General features: G+C 42.4%; 1 protein-coding gene and 1 long non-coding RNA gene across 5 annotated transcripts in view; one reads left to right on the plus strand and one right to left on the minus strand.

Moving 5' to 3' along the window:
• The window catches only part of LOC307037398 (glycine receptor subunit alpha-3-like), a 238,963-nt gene that overhangs the window by 58,220 nt on the left and 157,542 nt on the right, over positions 1-23,201 (minus strand). The window contains exons 6-7 of the mRNA XM_079678243.1: positions 11,995-12,132; positions 11,268-11,482 (exon numbers count right to left, since the gene is read on the minus strand). Coding sequence (XP_079534369.1) covers positions 11,268-11,482; positions 11,995-12,132 — 353 coding nt within the window. The remainder of the gene's footprint in view (positions 1-11,267; positions 11,483-11,994; positions 12,133-23,201) is intronic.
• Positions 16,555-23,201, plus strand: part of LOC307037436 — an 84,004-nt gene continuing 77,357 nt past the window's right edge. For 3 of the 4 annotated variants that reach the window (XR_013807680.1, XR_013807681.1, XR_013807682.1), the window contains exon 1: positions 16,555-17,210. This is a non-coding gene — a long non-coding RNA (uncharacterized lncRNA). Of the gene's footprint in view, positions 17,387-23,201 lie in introns of all 4 variants that reach the window. The other variant, XR_013807679.1, reaches the window with a different exon arrangement.

A 23,201-nucleotide genomic window follows, 5' to 3' on the forward strand; every position in this document is an offset into this window, starting at 1 on the left:
CTGTCCAATGTGGCTATTTTTTTTTATTTTAGGCCTATTACTTACTATTTTTATCTTATTGTATTTTAGTCGATTGTTTACATTGATATTGTTTACATTGATACATTGATTGTTCTACATTTGAATAAACCACTTGTTCTACATTTGATAATAAACCACTTTTTACCGCTACTGCAAAATACAACACTTTATTTCGTACCTTCATTCTACAGCCATTAGTTAACAAATTAGAATTAGGATACAATTAGCTATAGTACAATACAAGTCAGAGGATACATATGTACATGATGATACATCATTTGCCTGTCAGTGTTATGATGTTGTATATTAATATAATATATAGGTTACTTACGTAACCCCAGTTCTCAGAGTAACATGAAGTGAGATGTCTCACTATGGGATGCGCCTCATCGCGGAGCAAACAGAAGCATCAATCTCATTTACGCCAATTCTGATTGGCGGGTGATCTCAACGTCATTGTCAGGGAATCCACCCCCTATAAGTAGCTTGCGCCACGACGCATGCGTCATTCAAAATAAGCACCTCTTCTCGCTTCACCATAGCAAGGAGGGCCGTCTGGTGAGACATCTCACTTCATGTTACTCTGAGAACTGGGATTACGTAAGTAACCTATAGTTCTCATTCATAACACTCCGTTCGATGTCTCACTATGGGAAATCGTAACTCCCGTATTGCCAGACGAGCTTATCTCGAAAATCACCAAACCAACCAGAACCTAACAGGTAGAGCTCTGACTCAGCGGGGCGCCCAGCACTGCCCGGGCCACACTGGGAGCAGAGACGTCTAGCCTGTAAAGGCGGACAAAAGTGAGCAGCGAGGACCAGCCCGTCGCTGCACAAATGTCTTGGATGGAAACACCCTTGAGCAAACAGCCCAGGGTGTAGCCAGACCCCGAGTCTAAAGAGCAAGCAACCCGAAGGTGCCCGCAATTTCCGACTCATATAGGCCAAAGCAATGGTCTCTACTATTCGGTGGGAGAACCGTCGCCTATTAACGGGCCTATACCTGTAAGGGTTAGCCCAGACACAAAGAGTTGGTCATTATGACACAAAACTTCCTGTCTTTAGTGACAGATGCTTCATGACAGCTTCTCCCAGAGGCTCAAATGAGGTACGAGTGAGCCCATCTGAAACCACTGTCAAGTCCCATAAGGACACTAGTGACCTGGAAAATCCTGTGCTTCCAATTAGGTCCTGCGGAAATGATAGAATCACTCCACCGGGACATTGGAAAGAGGTGTGTCCTCTTTTAAGGACATCATTCCTCCAGGGACAGAATGTCCCTGGGGGGGGGGGGGGGGGGGGCTGTCATGGCTGACCGCACAGCCACTGATAAATCCCCGCCTGCCAGTACATTACAGGTCAGTGCGGAACTATCATGATCAATGCGTGGTGCTGTTCTCTCACTCTGGTCAGAGATCGGTTCTCAGAGCCAGGGGTGGGAATGCGCGCGGGGGAACCGGAGGTCAAACTTCCGCGAGTACGCCTACGCCCAACGGTGCTTATTAGACCGCGCATTGAAATAACAGCTGATAATGAGGATAATCTTTTTAATGCGAACAGATCTATCGCGGCTCAGCCGCGACACACCCACAGCTGACTCACAACCATTTGATGTGAATTCCAGTCTGCATATGGTGATACGCCCCTGGGCAGCAGGGCTGTCCCGAGGTTCGTCACAACTGGTGCATGTCTCAGTCTCGAGGAGAGGAGGCGACTGCGGCACCACAAGATCAGTTTGCGTGCCAGCATGTAACTGGGGAGAACGCAAAACCTCCTTAATGGTTTATACGATATTGTCGTATTATCCATCCTCACGAGGGCATGGTGTCCTCTGATAGAAGACATACAGCGTTTTAGGGTGGGGAACACCGCTAAAACTCTAGGTAATTTACGTGCGACCGTTGGAGGTTCCTGTTTTTCCAGAAAACCCCCTCCCATGTCGACTTTTGTAAATACCTCTCCAGCCCGTCAGACATGCGTCCGTGGAGATCGCTCTTTGCGATAAGACAGCACCCATAAGCTTGCCTACTAGTTAAAGTCGAGTGCAGCCGGCGGCGCAGTGCCATTTTACGCATCTCATAGAGACCACTACTCTCCGCGCGCCATGTCGCGCGGGGTTCAGTCTGAGGGCAGCTGTCCATTGCCGAAACTCCCTCGGGGGAAGTACAGTCTGGGCTGGGAACAACATGCTCCCTTCTGTGTTTATGATGAAACTCAGGTCGAGCAGGTGTATTACGGGGACATTTGTCCGTGTAATAACCCCCTGTTTTGACTGTGCGAGAAGCAACCAGTCGTACAGGGTAGGTTGCCAGGCAAATACCCTGTTGTCCTAACGGGGTTATCGCGGCTTCCGTACATCATACAAACCCTCCTGGACTGAGAACAGATCGAAGAGAAGCAGTCCGCACTTGTAAGGGACACCCTGAGATGTAAATCACAGATATTCCCTGTGTGGGTAATATGCTGGAGTGCGTAAACATGCATCTCCCAGGTTGACTGATGTGAGCCAGTCGTCCTTCTTGTCGCACGAGACATATTAAAGATGTGTGAGTGAGCATTTTGAAGCCGTGTCTTTTAAGATATCTGCTTGGAGCTCAACAATCTCAATATTGGCCGAGTTCCGTTCCCTCTCCGTTAGAGAACGGAGAAATACTTGCAATGAGAGCCGCTGTGACTTTGTTCGACGGGTATCACAGATATAGTCTTGTTCTCTATAGGTGAGAGAATCTCTTCTCTCAGGCCTGTGAGTACAGCGAGGGAGGAGGGGGGGGGCATCATTGGGTCGGAGGCCGTAGCCTTGTGTTATTGTCTCGAGAAAGTCCCCGGCAGACATTGTGAACATCTCCTGCTGATTTCTCCTTAGAGTCAGCAGAGATGACATGTCTCCCACCCTCAGAGTCTCAATTTTGTCGCGGTTCTGCAGCTAGCGCCGGACCCCAGACCGACACAGTGCGGGGTTCAATCTTAGCGGGGGACGTCCTCGTGTCCTGATAGCCTTCCGGCGCATCAGAGTACGTGAGGAGGTCCCATCTCGCCAGGCTAGTTTTTAGGCGTCGGCGGAGGCTCTTTCGGGACATGCGGGGGCAATGCCCGCACGAGCCGGGGTTATCGACAGCCTCCACCACATCATGGTGTTCCAGCCCGAGGCAGGACGAGCAGACCTGGTGTGTGTCTGTGTCCGAGATCTTGAACCCACAGCCACAGAGCCTTGCAACCGAGTTCCCGGCTCCTCTGGTGTGAGGGAGAGAGGCGTCCATCTTGTCTGTCGTGGTGACGGCGTGGAGAGGGCCCGCTCTCAGCAGGAAAGTTGCCGGGGAAAAATCTAACAACTCGTCCTTAGTCCGGAGAAAAGCGACGGCGTAGATTTATTTCCGAAAGGGGTATTAACTGGTGTGTTAATAGCCCTTAATTATTTTCTTCTCTGGTATGAGAATAGAAGAAAACGTCCTCGCCGTCGTGGTATCGATAGCGAGGGAGACAAGCTAGCGGCGTGGTGTGCAGCTAGGTTGAGTCAAAACCTTATCTATCGATTTCCGGAGAAAAGGTAAAAAAAGGTGAGGTCGAATGTGGTACTAACTGGTGTGTTAATACCTACAATCTGCTCTTCGAAGAATATCTAAGGGTAGCTCGCGAGCGTCCGTCGACCGAATTTAGCTAGGATAGCTTGGTTCCGTCTGTGGACAGTTAAGCTGCGCGGCCGCCGATAAGAGATGTGCTCTGAAGCGAGAAGAGGTGTTTGAATGACGCATCAGTCGGGGAACAAGCTACTTATAGGGGGTGGATTCCCTGATGATGACGTCGAGATCACCCGCCAATCAGAATTGGCGTAAATGAGATTGATGCTTCTGTTTGCTCCGCGATGAGGCACATCCCATAGTGAGACATCGAACGGAGTGTTATGAATGAGAACTTGGATTATAATTACTGATGCATGGAATGTGGTAGCAGCAGTACTTTAAGGTCAGGCCAGCCACAATGCTTAAATAATTTCTTTCAGTTTGTATATACAGATGTAGCACTGAATTTTGGACTCCAGCTTACAGCTTCCTGCGTACGGCCTGCCAAAGACCAGTATAGAGGAATGTTAAGCCCTCCCACTATTTTCCAAGAGGGCGTTGCCAGATTTTCAATTTCAGGTTTTAACCAGGAGATGGCGCTTCATTCACAAATACAGAAAGACAAGTTTCATGGACTTTCAGTTGTGTTTTGAAGAGCATTTGAACACATCAATATTTTAGATCAACTAAAGTATATCTAATCTTGTAATTCAATAATATATAGTCTTTATATATTAAATAATCATAATTATAATGTAAATGTTTACATTGCACTTCTTTATTTGTTATGCTCATACTTTAACCTTTACAATCGTTTGCTTTAATATGCAGTATCTTTTTGTGTTTGCTTCCTCCTGCTCCCTTTCGGACACATACTGTATGATTTATTATTATTATTAATATGAAGATATTATTAAGATAAGATAAGATGTTACTTTATTGATTGAACATTTTAGTTTAGAATGTGCTGTCCCACGGTAATTCAGAAGGCTCACAGGTCACATTCCGACCATTATTTAAAACAATAGGTGCTTTCACACCGTCTACAGTTTGATTTTTATAGAGGGAGCTCTGTCAGTTTTCGAATTACCCATTTGCTTTCGGGGAGCCCTATTTTTCAGAGCACATCCTGCTACTAAATATGTCACACGCACGCTCTGTTGACTGGCGCAGCAGCGCGGATGCGATCAATTGCTATAAAAACACTCTTCTACTAATACAGACGGTGTCACTATGCCGGCGGATGTGGCCGTTGTTGAAGCCTCTTCAGGCTCCGCATCGGCAGGCCTCTCCCTTGGTGTGGAGCTCTCAAACTCGACCCTAACGCCGCTTACAGCCGGCCAACTAAAAGTTGTTTTCCGTTCACGTTGTCATTTTTAGACTCCTTCGCTTCTTTGCTTGTGAATCCAAAAGCTGTGACGCTTGGCTGTTTTCGTTTTGCCATATTTTTTTATTACACAGCCAGAGTTAAAAAAATATCAATATGAACATTTCAAATACCGCGCCGGCATCATCGCCATAACCATAGCAACGTAAGTAAGAATGCAGCGCCGCCACGTACAGATGGCAACACCCAGACATATTCACAAATATAAAACAAATATTCAGAAACTGTAATGAACAATAACTATTATTTATTTCAAGAACTGTTATTTACAGAAACTCAACATTTCTAATCTGTGTGACAAAAATATGCACGATTGTTTTGGGCTCCCCCTATTTATCTCAAAGTCAGCCATCAAGGGAGCTCCCTCCCTCTTCGGGGGAGCCAAGCTCCTCCTAGCTCCCCCCCATTTCGAACAGTGTCTGTGGCTGAATGGCCAGCGATTAGGTGCGGCGCATTTATCATAGGTGATCAGAGCTAACTGCCTGCCATCAGATTTCATTTAAAAAACAGATCTGATTTTAAGACTATTTCTGCGCTCATAAAGAATGATAAGAATAAGAATAATGCGTATTGAACTGGTTTAATTAATTAGTGAGTTTATTTAACACTAGAACCGCCAATCGGGTCAATTTGTGTGATGTGTGTTGTGTGTGTGCAATGTCACTTTTTTTCAATAAAATATTAAAGTCTCCCAGTCCGTGACTTTTCCTGAAAGTGTGTTATGTAGCACCCTATGTTGTTAAAAATTGCATTCTAATAGCGGGATTTGACGGGTTTAGGTAGGCCTATACAAAAACCTCTGGCGGTTCTACTGTTAAGGTAATTAGGTACACTAGAAGCCCTTTTTTATCAGTAACGAATTTAGCAGTTGAACATAAAAGTCATCTAACTGAAGGTCACTTGCAATGACAGTGTTGTGTCTAACTGTAAGCTTGTCACTCAGAGTAACCTACCGTTAATTTAGCTGCTGGAGAAGAAAGATGAAGGGGGGAGGGGGGAGGGGGGGAGAGAGCTGTGGTTGATGGGCCATTAGTTGTGTAAATACACAGCTGAGAGCTGCCGTTTCATTCAGACAGTTTAAAAAACTGTAACAACGGACTATTTTTCTTAGCGGATGCATGTCAATTTAAATCAATACATACAACAATTTTTTAAATCAATACATACAACTATTTTTTAAATAAATAAAAACATTTTCTAAATCCATAAAATCATTTAAATTAATATTGGGAGTCATGTCGTTACTTTGTTGAGAATGTGGCCGTGTAATAAGCGGGATAATTTGCAGCGACTTGTTCCTTATGGGGAAAATAACACCCGTCATGTGTGTGTTGAGGTGTGTGTGGTTAAAACACTTTCATGAAGTGAAGGAATTTCCTTCTATAAAACAGCTGTGGGCAGCAGTGAGTGTCACGGACATGAATTCATAGATCAAGGCAGACTGGTGCACACACTCTCCTGTCCTGCCAGGCGACACGCCCGTTCTAAGCAGTGTCCCTCACTCCTCACATCCCAAGCATCCCCACAAGTGTATTATGTTGTTACATCGTTTCAGATGTTATGTTTCAGTTGTGCTCTGTCTATGTTCAGTGATGCAAACTTGTCACCTTTCGGCGAAATTCGCCGTTTTGAATCCAAAATAAGTCGTTTGTGTGATTCATGTAGATCTGCAATAAAAATATTTTTGGGGTATGGGGGGGTCTGGGACCCGGAGTAATCTGCGGCCCTGAGCTGTTATGTGCCATCATGACACGCATGGTGTTCTTTTTTTATATATTATAATGAAGTACGAGCTGTGTGCTCGAGTCTTCCTGCCTGTCGGCTCTGCTCATGGATTATAATAAGGCTCTGCTGCTCCGAATTGATGGTCTAGCTTCAGCAGCTACATTACCTACGGGTGCGTTCGTTAATATTAACTGTGCGTCCGGAGTCACTGTGGCACAGACTGGACCACTGGTGAACAGCTGTTAGAACGGGCTGTTCAGGTGTTCAGAGCAGAGCTCCCTGTCGGAGCGGCAGAGCGTGATGTGAACTGAAAAGTTGTTCTGTGGCAATATTATTTAAGGAATCGTTGAGCTAGCTAGCTAGCATACATTGTCACTATCTGCTAACGTTAGCTTTAGCCTTCTATTTCTAATAGTTTTTTTCATAGGCTATAAACAGAGGTGGTATAAGTATATATATATTGTACTTGAGTAAAAGTAGAAGTACTCAGGTCTTGTACTTGAGTAAAAGTAGAAGTAGGCCTACTCAGATCTTGTACTAGAGTAAAAGTAGAAGTACTCAAATCTTGTACTTGAGTAAAAGTAGAAGCACACAGATCTTGTACTAGAGTAAAAGTAGAAGTACTCAAATCTTGTACTTGAGTAAAAGTAGAAGCACTCAGGTTTTGTACTTGAGTAAAAGTAGAAGCACACAGATCTTGTAATAGAGTAAAAGTAGAAGTACTCAGGTCTTGTACTTGAGTAAAAGTAGAAGTACTCAGATCTTGTACTTGAGTAAAAGTAATAGTCCCAGAGTGTAGGAATACTCTGTTACAGTAAAAGTCCTGCATTCAAAATGTTCCTCAAGTAAAAGTAAAAAAGTATTATCATCAAAATATAGTGAAAGTAGCAACAGTAAAAGTAGTCATTGTGCAGATTGGTCCATTTCAGAATAATAGATATGATATGTTTTATAATGATTGATCATGAAAGTGTTCTCAAAGCTGGTAAAGGTTCAGCTAGTTTGAATGACTTTGTATACTGCAGGGTAGCTGGTGGATTTACTCCAAGTGGAACTAAAGTCTGATTTAACACTTGATTATATTTCACTTAATTAATCCAGATCTGTGAAGTAACTAAAGGTATTAAATACATGTAGTGGAGTCAAAGTACACCATGTACCTCTGAACTGTAGTGGAGTAGAAGAACAAAGTAGCAAAACATTGAAATACTTAAATAAAGTACAAGTATCTCAAAAGTGTGCCCAAGTATAGTACTTGTTGAGTTTATGAACTTAGTTACTTTACACCATGTGGCTATAAAGATAAAAAGACTTAAAGGCCCAGTGAAGTGCATGTTTTTGCACCAAAATGAAATGGCAGTTTCATTCCTTACATATCATTGTGCCTGTTCATGGCTAAAATAATTTTTAATAATTCATAATTAATGAATTATTAATTTTGCCGTCTGAGCCTAACGGAAGTTGCAGACGATAGTGGCTGTGACGTCACAAGATGTACCCAGTTGCGATTGTAAACATGGCGGAGACTCTGGAAAGTGATACTAGTGTGAGAGAAATGATTGATTTGGACAGCTTTTCGGACAGGATAGATGAGGAAAGTGATCAATCTGGTGCACTTTGAGGGCAACATTAAGAGATTTATGGATACAGCTCTCAACACTCATATGAAACATATATTTCAATAATCAAAAAACATTGGAATGATTTCTTAACCTATTTTATACAACTAATATTACATAGATGGAAATATTTGTTTACATAGATGACCAAACCCACTGAGATAACTTAGGCTACAGTTTACCTCCCTGAGCTGACGTTATCTCTCTCAGTCCCACAGGAGAGCACTCTCCCTCTCCTTATTGTTGAAACAGCTAATCTCCGTTAGCTCCGAGCTAGCACCAGATGCTAACAACAACCCTGTAACTCTCTCAGTCTCTCTTTCTCTGTCTCTCGAATCGACCACTGGCCTTTATTTATCATGATCAATCAAATAATCTACGAAACAATGACACCAGCCAGGCTCACCTTCATCTTTTGGGAACAGAAACATCGCCACTTCGGCAGACTTGACATTACTACAGCCAGCGGCAATGCATCGTTTCCCCTGTGTTTTTCATCCCTCTTTCTTCACTGTCGCCTCCATTGTCAGGTTTTCTCGATTGGCAATCACTTCCAGTCGACTCCGACACACTTTCGAGGAAAATACTAGCTCAAAAACGTTGAGAAATTCGACTTTGAAAAAGAGAAAAAACGAACGGTGGTGAATGTAAACAGTGCAGCGGCGTCCATCTTGTGACGTCACGCAGTAGATCGCAAGCCACACCCACGAAGGCGAAGGTCGACTGCAGATTTCCCCGGAAAATTCCAAACTCGTCAAATTTGTTGCTATTCCAACATTTTTTGATATGGGTTCCAATGGACAATTTTGGTCATTACTATACGTATTAGCATAACAGATCATGCACAGGTGCACACTTCACTGGGCCTTTAAGCCTTGCACAGAGGCACGAAAATACATTTTCAAAATGCTCAACAGTGCTGCCAAAATTATAAACTGACTGCTCCACAATTTAAAATAAATGCTTTTATATATTTCTATTAGATGTGACTCTTTGGCGTTTCTGTTATTATTAACACTGCTGCTTTAGTTGTTCTGACTGCTAAAATCCTCTGTCATTCCGTGGGGTGGGGGAGCCGGGGGCTCGGATCCTTGTCACCTTTTTCATACCTGATGAGTTTGCATCCCTGTATGTTAAAAAGCCTCAGTCACCTTAATTCATGTAATAAAAACATCTCAGGTCAGTAATACTCAAAGCTAAATGTGCAATACCATGTTCAGCTATGTTACTATTTATAATGTTATTGTTGTTACATCAGAAGATGTACATATTGAAATGATTTTTTAACTTACAGTAGGCTATTTTTTACAATGTGTGTTGGAAGGATTTATTAAATTACAATGAATATTGTCATTGTTGAAGGCTTTTAGAGAAGGGTGAACTATAAGCCTGAATTACATAACATTTTATACCTAAAAACATAAAAGCCACAATAAATAAATCACAATTATTCTAGTTATTTTTACCTCCCGTATTGCCTTCAACCCACCAGCTTTTATGGTGTTGTTACGTCACTAACTGTAAGCTTGTCCCATACAGTCTATGGTCACTCAGAGTAACCTACTGTTAATTTAGCTGCTGGAGAAGAAAGATCAGAGGGGGGAGGGGGGGAGAGAGCTGTGGTTGATGGGCCATTAGTTGTGTAATTACACAGCTGAGAGCTGCCGTTTCATTCAGACTGTTTAAAAAATGGTAACAACAGACTATTTTTCTTAGCGGATGCATGTGAATTTAAATCAATACATACAACTATTTTTTAAATCAATAAAAACATTTTCTAAATCCATTAAAGCATTTCAATTAATATTGGGAGTCATGTCGTTACTTTGTTGAGAATGTGGCCATGTAATAAGCGGGATAATTTGCAGCGACTTGTTCCTTATGGGGAAAATAACACCCTTCATCCAGATGAGGATCCCTCCGCTACACTTTGGGATCCTGATCGACCGACGAAGCTCCATTAAAATATACATATTTTTGGTGAATTACTGAGTTTAGGCACGTTAATAACATTTTAATGAAGTTGAATATAGTATATTCATATGTGTCAGTGATTTCATGTCAATTCGGCGAACATAAACATAAATGGTCGTGGTGAAGATGATGATTAAATTAGGATTAAAAATCGAGAGCCGGGCTGCATTTCCTCCCGTTTGTTTTATTCGAATAACAACATTATTTTGTGAAATAACAACATGGTGATGTTTTGTAAATGATTACATGTCTCTTATTTAGCACAGTAGTATGATATCTGTGACATATGGATCTTAACAAAGTTCCGCTGTACATCCAGCATACTGTATCTCACTTTATTTCACATGAGCTCCAGTGTGGAACCCAACTGCACCCCCTGGTGGATCAATGATCCATTACAGCTGGCTTCATTATAATTACATTTATCTATCACGGGGGCGGTCTCAAGTCAAACTGGAGGTTTTCCCTTGAGCGAGGGCAGATCACGTACCAATCACGGCCCTCGCGTTTCAAACTGTCTGAAATGAATCGCTACATCTGTATCACGCAGTCTGTCTTCCGGTTGCGTCTTTTGAATTACAAATACACACTACCGCCGCCTGCTTTTAAGGAGAGTTATTGCCACTCAAGCATGCGCAGTTCGTACGTGCTACTTGGCCGTCGGCTGAAGTCTTTGTGGTGTGTTCCAGTGCGACTGTTGAACAAGACACAGGAGACGTGAGGCGACAACAGTCTTGTTCTTTGGTGTCAGCTTGGTGTCGGGGCCTTTAGGTGTCTAGTGGCTTAATAGATATACAAGGAAGGAAGCCACGACACTGACAAATACAGACAGACAACCATTCCGACTCACATTTAAACCTATAGGCAATTTAGAGTCTCAACCTCACCTAGCCTGCATGTGTGGGGACAGAGGGAGGGCAGAGGGAGGACAGACTAATAGAGACAGATGAACAGACGTGTGCTACAATCCAGAATCACAGACCTTAGGCAGTGAGGTCCTGGAGCCGGAGCTCTGTGTGGTCATGGTCAGCACCGTGGTGATGCCCAGAGCCACTCTGGCTGGGGCAGCATCCATGTTGATCCAGAAGGACACCCAGGACAGTATGACAATGAGCAGAGAGGGGATGTACATCTGGATCAGGTAGTAGCCCATCTGACGCTCCAGGTGGAACCGCACTTCAATACAAGTAAATTGACCTGCAACAAAGCATTATATTGGCTTATTTATATCATATCATTTCATGATACACTTCTGAAGCTCTGAAGAAAAACAGGGCGCAATTCTGATCTTACAAGCCATTAATGGCTGAATGACCTGTGCATCAACCTAGGCTTCCCCTACACTTGGATATTCTGGATGTGCATGCTAAAACGATGTCTGCAGGCATTCAGTCTTAAAAATGATTACACAGCTGTATAGCTACAAAGATCTGTCAGGATTAGGGTTGAATCCTGAGTCATCCAAAACACCACATCTCTGTTTGTCTTCTATATGGTCAGATCATACTTAATGGAAAGGCAATATCAGTACTGATGTTTCTTCCTTTCGGATTAGATCTTTTTTCTTGACTTGATCATACAAATATGAAATGAAATGAGGCAACCGGCTCATATTGTGTGTGTATGTGTGTTACAGTACTGTGTCATGCTGCTTATGGCAGTGTGTGTGTGAGTGAGTGTGAGATTGTGTTTGAGTGGGTGTGTGTCACCTGTGTTGTAGTGCTTGGTGCAGTATCTGAGGTCTGATTCATCTTTGAGCAGGAACTGTGGCAGTGTAAGGCCTTCAGCAATTTGGACAGGTCCATTCTCCTGCCACTCAAAGATCAGGTCGTTCATGGTGTAGCCAACTGAAACCATCAAACACAGGACATTCCAATTATCAACAACTAATAAAACATTAATCAACACAAAGGACATGGAATATAAACTATATAAGTCATATGTGACATGTTTAACAAAGGGTTTTGCTGAATTATTCTATTTTTACTCTTCAGTGGGTGCTTAGAGCTGATTCCTCTTTTTATATTTATATGAGCACGAAGTAATTGGTAGAATTCTTATTCTTATTCTCCATGCTCTGCAGTTTCGACCTGTTTTGGAGGGGGTTACGACACTATTCATGTAACAACATTTTATGGGGGTTAGGGGCGGAGCTTCCTACAGGCGATATAGGCGGTTGCCTAGAGCGACACACAGAGGGGGGCTCCAAAAAAAGATATATCTGCTATATCTGCAACCATTATTCATAGATAAAAAAAGAAATTCTAACATAAGGGAAAATGAGCCAAAAATCTAAAACGGTCGGTCGGTCTAAGAGCCGCGGCTTTAGGTGTTCGCAGTCAGAACATGCTAGAGCGCTGTGCATTGATGGGTATCGGTCAAGTGTTTATAAAATTGAGCGTTGAGGAAAGAAAGACGAACGTTAGAGAACTATGAAGATGCAAAAGCCATCCGGGGCGCAGTATAAAAACAGAAGAAAAGAAGAAGAAGAGAAACGTGCCAAGGTGAAAGGTATGCAATTTTGATTGTATTGTCAACATTAGCGAATGGATCATGTAATCTTGCTGAACCCAAGAGCTTTGTTTATGCCTTGTGGGGCACATACACTCAATTTGGTCATTGCTGATGCTGCCAAAAGCTCCAAAGATGCCATATCATTTTTTGGCATTGTGCAGAAGCTATACTGCTTGTTTTCTGCCTCTACACAGAGATGGGCCATCCTCAAGAAACACGTCAACCTTTCACTCAAAATGTGGTCAGAAACCAGATGGGAGAGCAGAGTGAAAGCTGTGGAGCCTCTGATATATGAAGCCGTAGCTGTGAGAGAGGCACTGCTTGAGGATTGAAGCCCAGTCTCTGGCAGACGAAGTGGGGTCATTCCGCTTTTCACTGTGCACAGTGGTCTGGTATGACATGTTAAGTCAAATTCAGCAGGTGAGCAAACTCCTGCAGTCCCAAACAATGCAAGTGGATGTAGCAGTAAGTCTACTGAAAAAGACTGAAAAAGCTCTCGAAACCTGCGAAAACACACACAAAACAGGGAAAACGACCGGCAAAAGCACAGAAAAGGTTCGGAAATCATGACGGGTGATAGGCCGCGTGAGCCCAGTCACGTGGGCAAAATTAATCATCTAAATAAAATTCAAGACTGCCTCAAGGACTTAAAAACGTGGATGACCTTACATTTTTTGATGTTAAACACGACCAAAACTGAAGTTATTGTACTTGGCCCGAAGAATCTACGAAACAAATTATCTAAAGATATATTAACTATGGATGGCATTAATTTGGCCTCCAGTGAGACTGTAAGGAATCTTGGTGTTATATTTGATCAGGATTTATCCTTTAACGCCCACATAAAATCAATTTCAAGGACCGCCTACTTCCATCTACGTAACATTGCAAAAATCAGGCATATCTTGCCTCAAAACGATGCAGAGAAACTAGTCCATGCATTTGTTACTTCAAGGCTGGATTATTGTAACTCCTTATTATCAGGGTGTACCAAGAAGTCAGTCAAGTCGCTTCAGCTGATTCAAAATGCTGCAGCTCGTGTACTAACCAGAGTTAGGAAAAGGGACCACATTACTCCTGTTCTGGCTGCCTTACACTGGCTCCCTATAGAACACAGGATATAATTTAAAATTCTTCTTCTCGCCTACAAAGCCCTTAATGGGCAGGCGCCATCTTACCTTAAAGAACTCATTATACCCTGTTGTCCTACTAGGGCATTGCGTTCCAAGAATGCAGGGTTGTTGGTTGTTCCTAGAGTCTCTAAAAGTACAATGGGAGCCAGAGCCTTTTCTTATCAAGCTCCACTTTTGTGGAATCAGCTTCCAGTTTGTGTTCGGACGGCAGACACCCTATCCGTTTTTAAGAGTGCGCTTAAGACCTTCCTTTTTGATAAAGCTTATAGTTAGGGCTGATTAGATTCAGCCCCTAGTTTTGCTGATATAGGCTTAGTTTGTCGGGGGACATCTTACTTCTTCCTTCTCTCTGTCTATACCTGTGTACTCTCATGTTCCGATTAACCCAGCTTCCCCAAATGTCTTTCTTTTTGGTGTCTATATACGCCGGGATCCGGAGTCATGGATGATCCTGCGGTCCTGTGTCATGGATTGCGAGTCCTGGATCTTGAGTCGTGGCTGTGGTCCTGGATCATAAGTCCTGGATGGATATACTCATGGATTCATCTTCCTATTATACACACATGCATTTCCAAACATTTGGACTACTTATGTTGCAAAATGTATTATCTTTTCAATTTACACACGGCATCTATTGCACGTCTGTCCGTCCTGGGAGAGGGATCCCTCCTCTGTTGCTCTCCCTGAGGTTTCTCCCATTTTTCACTTTAAACTGTGGGTTTTCTCTGGAAGTTTTTCCTTGTACGATGTGAGGGTCTAAGGACAGAGGGTGTCGTATTGTCATACTGATATTCTGTACAAACTGTGAAGTCCACTGAGACAAATGTAACATTTGTGATATTGGGCTATATAAATAAACATTGATTGATTGATTGATCGAATCCTACAGAGCCACAGGCTTTGTGGCTGCACAAACATCAGCCAAGGACATGTGTGAAGACATGAATGTGGACGCAGTCCTTGTGCAAAAGCGGCTGAAGTCAACAAAGGGGCACTTCTCATATGAGTCTCCTGATGAGCCATTGAGGGATGCCTTGCAAAATCTGGAGGTAACCTTCTTTAACGTGGTGGTGGTAGCACAAAAGGAGAGGTTTACCAATCTTAAACATGTAAAAGGCAAGTTTGGCATTCTGTACAACTTCCCAGACCTGCCACACCAAGAGCTGATGAAGCAAGCAGAGGCACTTGCACACACCTTAAGCCATGGAGGGCAATCTGATTTGGATGGGAAGGAGCTGGCTCAGGAGTTGGAAAATGTACCTGACTTGCTATCAAAGAGCATGACAACTCTTGAGTTGTTGAAATTCATACACACAAAGCAGCTCACCGAAATATATCCCAACTTGTGTATTGCTCTGCGGATCAGTGCAACGCTACCAGTAACAGTAGCTTCAGCCGAGAGGAGTTTTCCCAAAAATTAAAACTCTGGCTGTAATCAGTATTAACCATGAGGTTGGTGCTCAGATTTCATATGATGATGTGATTGATGACTTTGTAGCGAGGAAGGCCAGAAGGATTGCACTGTAAATGGAAACCAGTAGGAGCTAATATGTAGGCTAACCTTGTGTGATGATAGGGAGTGGAATGTAAATAGTTATTGAGAAAAAGTTAATTTGTAATTTGTATTTATTTGTTTGTTTATTTAGCATATTATATTTTGATTATTTGACATGTGTAACATATTTTACAATACATAATTTTCTTTTAAAGCAAATTTGCACGTTATTTTATTGTTTGTTATTGTTATTATTATTATTGTTTGTTAGCTAAGTTGTTTGTTTTAATTCTTTAGTGTGAACTTTACATTTATTCTTAGCTCTTGTTCTTGCTTGTAATAAATAAAGGTGCAGTACTTTACTGTATAACTGTTAAGATGTTTTGATTTTTTTGGGGGGGGGGTCGCAGTGGTGAAGCTCGCCTAGGGCACCAAATGTGCTAGGTCCGCCCCTTATTCCCTATCTTATATCCCTATTCAAGAGCGTGGTTTTTAAATTTGAGAACATACTTTATTGATTTCATGTTCAGAATATGAATTTATTTCCCTCAAACCCTGTCCTCGCACTCAAATAGTGCCTGCTTGAGCTTAGATCTGCTCTGCTTCTGCTCAAACTATACGCTTGCACTCAGATATATTGCTGCTTACACATTTCCTATGTTCCAGCTTAAAACCTTCTCCTCGCACTCAGGCTGTTTCTGTGCGCTCGTGAAATGTCTGCTCTCAGATTTATTTTATGCACGCTCGGATCTTTTGTGCAACAACCCTGTCAAAATCCCTCAACCAATAGGAGACCTGGGGGGTATACTACGAAGCAGGATTTTCGCTTAGCCGGCTAACTTCAGGGAAAACTTGGGGTTTCCGGTCCTACGAAGCTGGTTCTCTTTTTAGCAGGCGAGATCTTGTTAGAAATTTAAAATCAATGTTTTGATGGTATAAGGTAGTTTAAACATACTGTCAAGTTAAATGCTCTTTTATACTGAAAAAACAGAAATTCTTGTGCACAACCAGTTAAGCTTTTATTCTGAAAATCCTTCATCTCCGGTTAGCATTTAGCATGTGGCTAATATACGATTTCCTAAAGAGGTGAATTGAGTAGCGAAATGACATGGTGTGGTTAAAACCGAAACCTACTGATTTAACACTACAACTATAGATGTCGAGATACTACCATGCTGAATATTAAATGAAGGTACAGTTTATTTGAATACATTATTGTTTACAGACGAGAGTAGCATGTGACAACATCCGGAATGACCGGAAACCAAACCAGCCGTGAAGTATTTTCTGTATTTTTTAGAGTATTGATTACAGCGTTTAGAATGTGTTACATGAAAAGTGATGAAAGAGAATATGAGGAGAAAAGGCGTGTTAAGCATATGTTGAATGTAAAAAGTACCAATCCTCTGTTTAAATGCAACAACGGACATTAGAGACGAGGCGAGCCGGCTGGCGGGGAGGAGCCAGCAGAGGATATAGCACCGGACGAGGGATTCACTCTCTTCTCTTGCTCATGAGAGCCAGATCACCGCTGTTTTCTGCCTGAACAATATTCTGTCTGTAACACTACCGCGCCTTTTTTAATTAAAGTATTCCATTTGAATCTTCTCAGAGACTCCATTTAGTCTCATTTTAAAGCTTCTCTCCTGGACGCGAGAATAAAGAATATATTTAACAATTGGGGACCCTGACGTGATCCTCGCACAACCGGGAGAGACTAAAGCAGGCTGCTCGCTGGACCCCCTGGCATCCGTTCAACACACAGAGAGCTCAAATCAACTAGGTAAGGAGAAACCTGTTATATCGAATTCTTCAATAGTTTATGTAGGACAATGTTAAGTCTGTGTGTTTGACGGCGGCCAGCGGATCCTGAAAATAGCTGTGCAATTTAAGTTAAAACAAGCCTAAATTGATAAACATTGGTATCCTACTACGTGGCGTTGCTTTGTTACAGGCAGGGTGAGTTCAATTTATTTTGTTCTATTTAACCCTGCATGCTATTCGTTTGTCTGTTATTACATGTCGGCTAGAGCCAATCACTTCAATAGGTGTCTTTTGTTACGTTTTAAGTTAACGTGAATGGTTTTAGGCCATTAAGCAGTCGGGACTGCTTGAGGCAAAAACACAGCCAAAGTTTGAAGCTAAGGTTATTGGAGTGAGTGTTTTGTGTCAACAGCACAAGTGAGGCTGTTTTAAAAAAGTCATTTTTCAAGGAAAAGGCCTGAGGAGTTTGAAGCTTTCAGTGGTTACTTTTTTCTGTTTTCAAAAAGACATTGGGTGGTGGATTACGATGAGAAGTGCGACATTCGTGCGTTAGATAGACGATATTCTTCTGATTGTGTTTGGATAGCGTCCCATTTTGTCCCATAATAGCGTGTTTAAACAGAAGAGGTGACCATACTGGCTCTTAAAGTCATTTACGTACATGGGTAGAGGACTATGACGTAAAGGTACGAGGCCCATTTATCATTGTAAACTAAATAGAAATGTTATTTTAAACTACAGTGTTGTGTGTTGAATTTACGAGACAAAATATCAGCCCACCATTATTTCAACTCCACTGTGAGAGCCACGAGGTGTTTTTTCAAATCCCTTTGTTCTTCAGGTCAAAGGTTGGAAAACCAGTTGTCATCTTGTCTTGACCTCATGTTCACAGTGAACCACACGGCAGTCGGCATTTCATGAAATGCTAATTGAAGTACTCTGTTTGCTTTAACACACTGAGGCTAGGCATTCCATTTTGTAAAGAACATCATACTTCTTGTTAGAGTTAGAACTATTGGAAGTACTTCTGCTGATAAAAGTGTATTGGCTGGTTTTGGGATATTCTTGTTTGCAAGTGTGTATTGGCGATTTTGTGAATATTCTTGTTTGCAAATGTGTTTTGGCGGTTATGTGCTGTGTTGTTTAACCATAGTGTAATGTTCTTCCTATTTTAAAGATATTTTTAAGGAAAATAAGTTTCTCCTTGTTAAAAACAAGTCAGTTTTGCAACAGCTATTCCCTCGTGGATTAAGCTGGAAATTAAAATAGCGCACTCTGGTGGTAGTACATAATTATTACACAAATAGAAGAAACACCATAACATTTTGAAGTATAATTTTAAGTGTTATAAATAAACACATGCTTGATCGCCAAGATAGAATTGCAAGTGGTTTCTAATTATAAGAGAAGAAACTTTACATAATACTTTTTCAAACACCAATTTATTGAAGCTAACACAAGTAGTGACATTAGCATAATTTCATACATTTCGGTATGCACTGTACACAGGAGATTTGGATTTGAACCATATTCATATTTCAAAGTCAAAACCATACACGGTACAACTTTATTTTAACATTTCATATTTTAATTTTGCATAATTTTTATATATTAATTAACTTTATTAATATTTTACCTAAAACTTAAAAAAAAAAAAAAAAAACTATAACTTAAAAAAAATAAAATAAAAATAATAAAACCTTGAGCAACTTAAAGAAAAGAAAAAAAAAGATTTCAAGTTCGGACAGCAACGAAGGTGCTAGCCAGAAGATTAGTGCTTCATCTTTGATAAGTTAATAAATAATTAGAGAACATGTCACCAAAACAAACTAAGTTGAGACTAGATGCAGAGCCAGGCTCAACAGAAGATATCAAAGGAAGGATAAAATCAGATCAGATGCTATAACAGTTCCAAATCTTAGACAAAAGACATGGAACCACATGGAGAAACTGTTGGAACAATGGCAAACGAGAGGACTGTATCCAGCTGATGATCAACCAGCACCAACGAAAGCACATAGAAAAGCAGTAATTGACCATGAAAATGGAGAATACCTGCGAGAACAACAAGCATGGATCAAAGCCGGACAACCCTCTTGGTATGGACCTGCAAAGATTGCTATGAACAAAGCGGAAATAAGGAAAGCACGATATACAAGTCTGATGCTCCATTTAAAGTATTCTGCTAGTGGGATGGCAAACATGTGCGTCGCCCAAGAAGCAAATTCGCAAGCAGAAGAAGACGCGGAAAAAAAATGGAAGACGCTCCAGTAATCCAAACTCCAAAGCTCTATCCTAACTTGATTGAGGAACCTCCTCCCTACATGTCAGAAAATAAAACTCTCCTTCAACCCTCAATACATGCCCCAACGTTCGGTATTTTGGGAGGAGTATTGGAATTGGAGGGAGTCCCCACAGCAAGACGTCTCCAAGAATTGGAATACGGAGTAAGAATGCTCACGACTCAATCCAACCAGCTGCTGGAGGAACACAAACGATTAGCCGAAATGCACGCATTAAGAACTATGCCTACAGATAGACAACTTCAGCGAGACATGCTACAAATACCTATGTCATTCCAGTCAATCAACAGATCAACAGGTGCAGATCCAGGAAAAATGGCCGCTTATGAGAGAGTGGCAGGGCCCATCTTCCCTCTTCAACCACAAACAGCAGAGGAAGACGCACAACAACACAGACGAGAAATGGAAGACAGAGATGCTGAAGAAAGACGAAAGGCAGAAGAGGCACATAATGACAGATATGCTGAAGAAAGACGAAAGGTAGAAGAGGCACATAATGACATTATTGAAGAAATGCGAAAGTCAGATAAAGCCAGTTATGACATTATTGCAGAAAGACAAAGGGAGGAAGATAAATACCAACAACGTCTGGCAGAAAGACAACGAGAAGATGTGACATTCCGGGAAATGATGGAAAGACAGACACCAGAACCAACATAGAGAACAACAAGAACAAAGAACTCGGGGATGGGAAGACTCTCAAAGAACACGCCGAACAAATTACTCTCCTGATGAACAAAATTACAGAGGACAAGGACATGGAGAAGACAACGACAGTGCACATTCTCAAACCAGCAGACACTCGGGATACCCGGAACACACACAGCAACAATAGCGTTTCACCACACCCTCAGGGAAAAACAGAGGTGACGAAATCAACCAACAAACTGTGACAGGGCCCATAGCTGAAAGACTCAGGAGTACCGCACATAGCGCCATGCCATTGATAGCAGCTGGAAATGGAGGATTTCAATACCAATCATGGAATCACAGGGACATGGAAGCATTAGTGGGAAAACTACCTCCACTTATAAAAGGAGGTCAGAAGTGGGTGAATGATCTGGAGAGATTCACAGCCCAAGACCACCTATGCTTGGGAGACGTAAGGGCCCTTCTTGGATGGATTGAAGGACGACTTGAAGCAAGAGCAATAGACTCCGAGGCCAATTGCACAAATGACCTAGATGATACCCCATTCAACTACATCAGGTCAAAATATTGGGCTGCTATTCGTCACATCTACCCGACAACACGCAGTTTTCATGTTCTCAGCAGCTTGAAGAAGGAGCCTGGGGAAGACATGCATGCATTCTTGAAGAAATGTGAAGAAGTGTGGGAGGCTTGCACGGGTGAAAGACATGATCTTTCTCCAGCTATTGAAATGGTGTGGAAGAACTCTGTCATTAAAGCCCTTCCCCTAGCAGTGCAGGCACGTTTGGAAGAAGTGGTGGGATTGGACAATAAACCCGCTGAACAATGGAGACAACATCTCATTCACCACGATACCAGACACCAGGCGGCAAAAAAGGGACTTGATGAAGACGATAAAATCCAAGCAAGGAGACTCGTGAAGATACAAATAGCTGAGAAAGATGCCGAAGCTAATAAAAACAAGAAAGCGGCAAGGCAAATGGCAGCTAAAGCAGAGAAGACCATAGAAACGGAGACAGTAATGCAGACACCGCTAACAGTTCAAGCTCAGGTGGCGCCAGAAAATCAGATGCAGTACCAACAAAGAGGTGGAGGAAGTTTCAGAGGAAAGGGCAGAGGAAGAGGTTTCCAAAAAGTGGGATGTTACACATGCGGTCAGATGGATCATTGGGCCAGAAACTGTCCGTATCAACAGATACCATACAATCCTACACAATTCCAGCCCCAGACACAGCAGTATTATCCCCAAGTACAGCAACCGCTACCGCTTGTGTATACTCCTGTCCAACCACAGCCACAAGCACCCATGTACATGCCTACACAGTACCAACAGAGGGGAGGACTCAGTGGAGGCAGAGGATTCCAGGGACAACCAGGAGGAGGGGTGCCAAACATGAACCAAATGCCTCTGACAGCTTGGAGTGGTCCATACGTATGAGGAGGCCCAGAGGATCCAATCACAGGTGACGCAATTGAGATTAAGGGGGAAAATGTGGAAATTATCGTGGACACAGGAGCTACAGCTTCCTTTTTGACAAAATTAAAGGGAAAACCACCACCACTCTCAAATCACACCCTCAAAACAGTTGGATACTCGGGAAAAATGTATGTACTGAGATATACATTACCATTGGTCACAAAAATTGGGAAGCAACTCCTGCAACATCCTTTCCTCTATGCCCCAAACTGTCCCATAAATCTGATGGGAAGAGACCTGCTCGTAAAATCAGGAGCGAGAATTATATGCACACCAGATGGGCTGATAATCCAATTTCCAGGCCAGAAACCACTCCACCAAACATACGATGGACAACAGAGAATCATGATGATGGCAGCAAATCCAGAAAACGACGAAGAAAATGACACAACCACTGTGTACTGGAGCCGCCGAATCACCACGGAAATCGATACTCCTCATGTCCAAAGAACGTACATGGCCTGGAAGCCATGGATAAATACACTGGGACCCTATGGGCCCCCGCAGGATCCTCTACATTGTACGTACAATTATCTAAGGCGACCGGATGAAGAATATCAAGATGCATGGATGGAAGATAAAGAGGGAAGGATGGAAGATTTGAATGTAGCAGACATCTACGTCGGACCGTAGGGTGTAGCAGCAGCGGTAAAATTCACACCAGAACAAAAACAATGGTACAATTTATCTGAAGAAGCTGTTCCTCATGTCACACTCGCCATGACCATAGGAGCTGAGTCCAGATCATTGGGTCCAATGATAAAGACTGCATTGAACACAGAATGGTTGGCGACGGAATCACTTATTCTGTGGCAATCCACAGACCAGACGATGTGGAGGATTCGAAACAATAGCCAGGAACAAGGGCTATTGGAGAAGCAAGAATTGGACATAGATCATGGCCGAGAACACACAAACAATCCGGACACAGAAGAAATGCTGATGCGGGTGCCTACACATCTTTGGACCACTGGAGACTATGATGTTGGATTAGTAAATCATGAAGTCTCAGTGGAGCTGATGGAAAATTACAAACCATGTTGGCGCCCGCAATACAAATTGAAACAAGAACAAATAGATGGAATAGGAAACGCCATTCAAGGATTGTTGCAAGCTGGAGTAATCAGACACACCGGTTCAAATTGGAATACTCCCATCTTGCCGGTACCAAAAGCTGGAAACAAGGGATGGAGAATGGTCCATGGTCTGAGAGAAGTCAACAATGTCACTAAAACTGCTAATATTCCTGTTCCCGATCCACATGTAGCATTACAAAATCTTAATCCAAGTCACAAATAGTTCACAGTGATAGATCTAGCTAATGCATTCTTTTGCTTACCATTAGATCCAAAAGTCCAGGATATATTTGCTTTTACTTACCAAAGACAGCGATACACCTACAATCGGATGCCACAGGGTTACAAGGATAGCCCAGGATTATTTAACAGTGCATTGAAACAAGACCTCAGTGCATTGCAACTTCCGGAGGGAGTAACTTTGATACAGTATGTTGATGATTTACTTCAAGCGGGGCCAGATGCAGCAACATGTCTGGCTGTGACACAACAATTGTTAATCC

This window comes from Notothenia rossii (genome assembly GCF_949606895.1).
Source record: "Notothenia rossii genome assembly, chromosome: 1".
Taxonomy (NCBI): domain Eukaryota; kingdom Metazoa; phylum Chordata; class Actinopteri; order Perciformes; family Nototheniidae; genus Notothenia; species Notothenia rossii.